This window comes from Branchiostoma floridae, chromosome 5 (genome assembly GCF_000003815.2).
Source record: "Branchiostoma floridae strain S238N-H82 chromosome 5, Bfl_VNyyK, whole genome shotgun sequence".
NCBI lineage: Eukaryota > Metazoa > Chordata > Leptocardii > Amphioxiformes > Branchiostomatidae > Branchiostoma > Branchiostoma floridae.
This window is the reverse complement of record NC_049983.1, coordinates 23,213,787-23,215,103: the sequence shown is the minus strand read 5'-3', so window position 1 is coordinate 23,215,103 and position 1,317 is coordinate 23,213,787. Positions and strand designations below refer to the sequence as shown.

Genomic DNA, 1,317 nt, shown 5'->3' with positions numbered 1-1,317 from the left:
TTTGTTCAGACACGATTTCTTTGTGAAAAGTTAGCATTAATGGATAAATCGCATATTGTGTTAACAAAGTGAACTGCCCACACATAATGCGGCTGTGCTTAGACTAATGGGAGCCTAATAACTTTGTGGTTGCTTTTTAACGAGCTTGTCCAGTGCAGGGCCACATTGACAACCTCTGGGCACTGAACTAACACTCACACAGTGCACCCTGCGTGGCAGCATTTGTTTCTCCCTATGTCAGAAACACCAAGCTTAGGCAAGCCTAACTGACTACTAACTTCTAGATACTGCCGAAGTTAGGTACTCATTCTTATCCGAGTGAAGCGAGTGAAGTCGTGAAAAGGCACGAAATTTGTGAAATGACAGGATTCGAAAAGCGGGGACCTATTTTGTTCTGAGGCAAGTACACTGACGTCACGCCACGCCCCCAAATGTATTTTTTTCTGAACCGAAAGATTTTGATAAGTAGCGTTCCTAAAAAGACTTCTATTTTATGGTTGTAGTTGCATTTGTGACTGTTAAGCGCAGTTGTGACCGAATACTGTAAATGCAGAGACTTTCGCGGTTTTCGCGGCGGCCACTTCACCGCGAACTTAAAACCACAGCGAACATTTTTCCATGGCAGTAACAGACTACAGTGTATGGTGCTACAGTGAACTTAAAATCACCGCGAAAAGTCCCTTTTCCCGCTACCACCAAATCAAATCCCCGCGAAATTAAATGCATTTACAGTTCTTTTTTGTGTGTTGTGGCTCTTTACAGGCAACATGGCACGCGTGATCCTGGGAATCGCTGCTCTCCTCTGCGCCGTTTGGGGCCACCACCCTGCAGCAGCAGTATGGTCCGAGTGGAAACCTGCGGGTAACGACCACTACCACGACCACGACCATGGCCACCTGACGTGTGAAGCCGAAGTCCAGGCTCTGAAGGCGCAAGTGGCCACTCTTCAGTACCAGCTAAGCCAGCTGAGTCACGGGGGCCACGGGGGCATACCCGGGCCCGCACCGTATCCAGGTGGTGAGTAAGAGCATGCTGTACTGGTAGCCTTGTAGAATAGGACGACTTGTACAATAGAACGAGCAGCAACTACTTTTGCCAGACAACAAAAGAGAGTCTGGGGAAACCAGAAGCTTACACAATTCGCACAAAGATTGCTATTTATAGGGCGTGTGTTCTGCTTCATGGCAGCGAAACCTGACCTTTACACAAGTCAGGAAAGGAAACTCAACACATTTCAATACGTTGCTTGGGTATAATCCTTCATGTCAAGTGGAGTGACTATGTCACCAATGTAGATGTACTCACACGTGCTGAGAT

At 47.2% G+C, this 1,317-nt stretch overlaps 1 protein-coding gene across 1 annotated transcript in view; it reads left to right on the top strand.

The window, feature by feature from the left end:
* The first annotated feature begins 767 nt into the window (after positions 1-767).
* The window catches only part of LOC118415740, a 56,785-nt gene continuing 56,235 nt past the window's right edge, over positions 768-1,317 (top strand). Inside the window, exon 1 of the mRNA XM_035820526.1 lies at positions 768-1,017. Coding sequence (XP_035676419.1) covers positions 768-1,017 — 250 coding nt within the window. The remainder of the gene's footprint in view (positions 1,018-1,317) is intronic.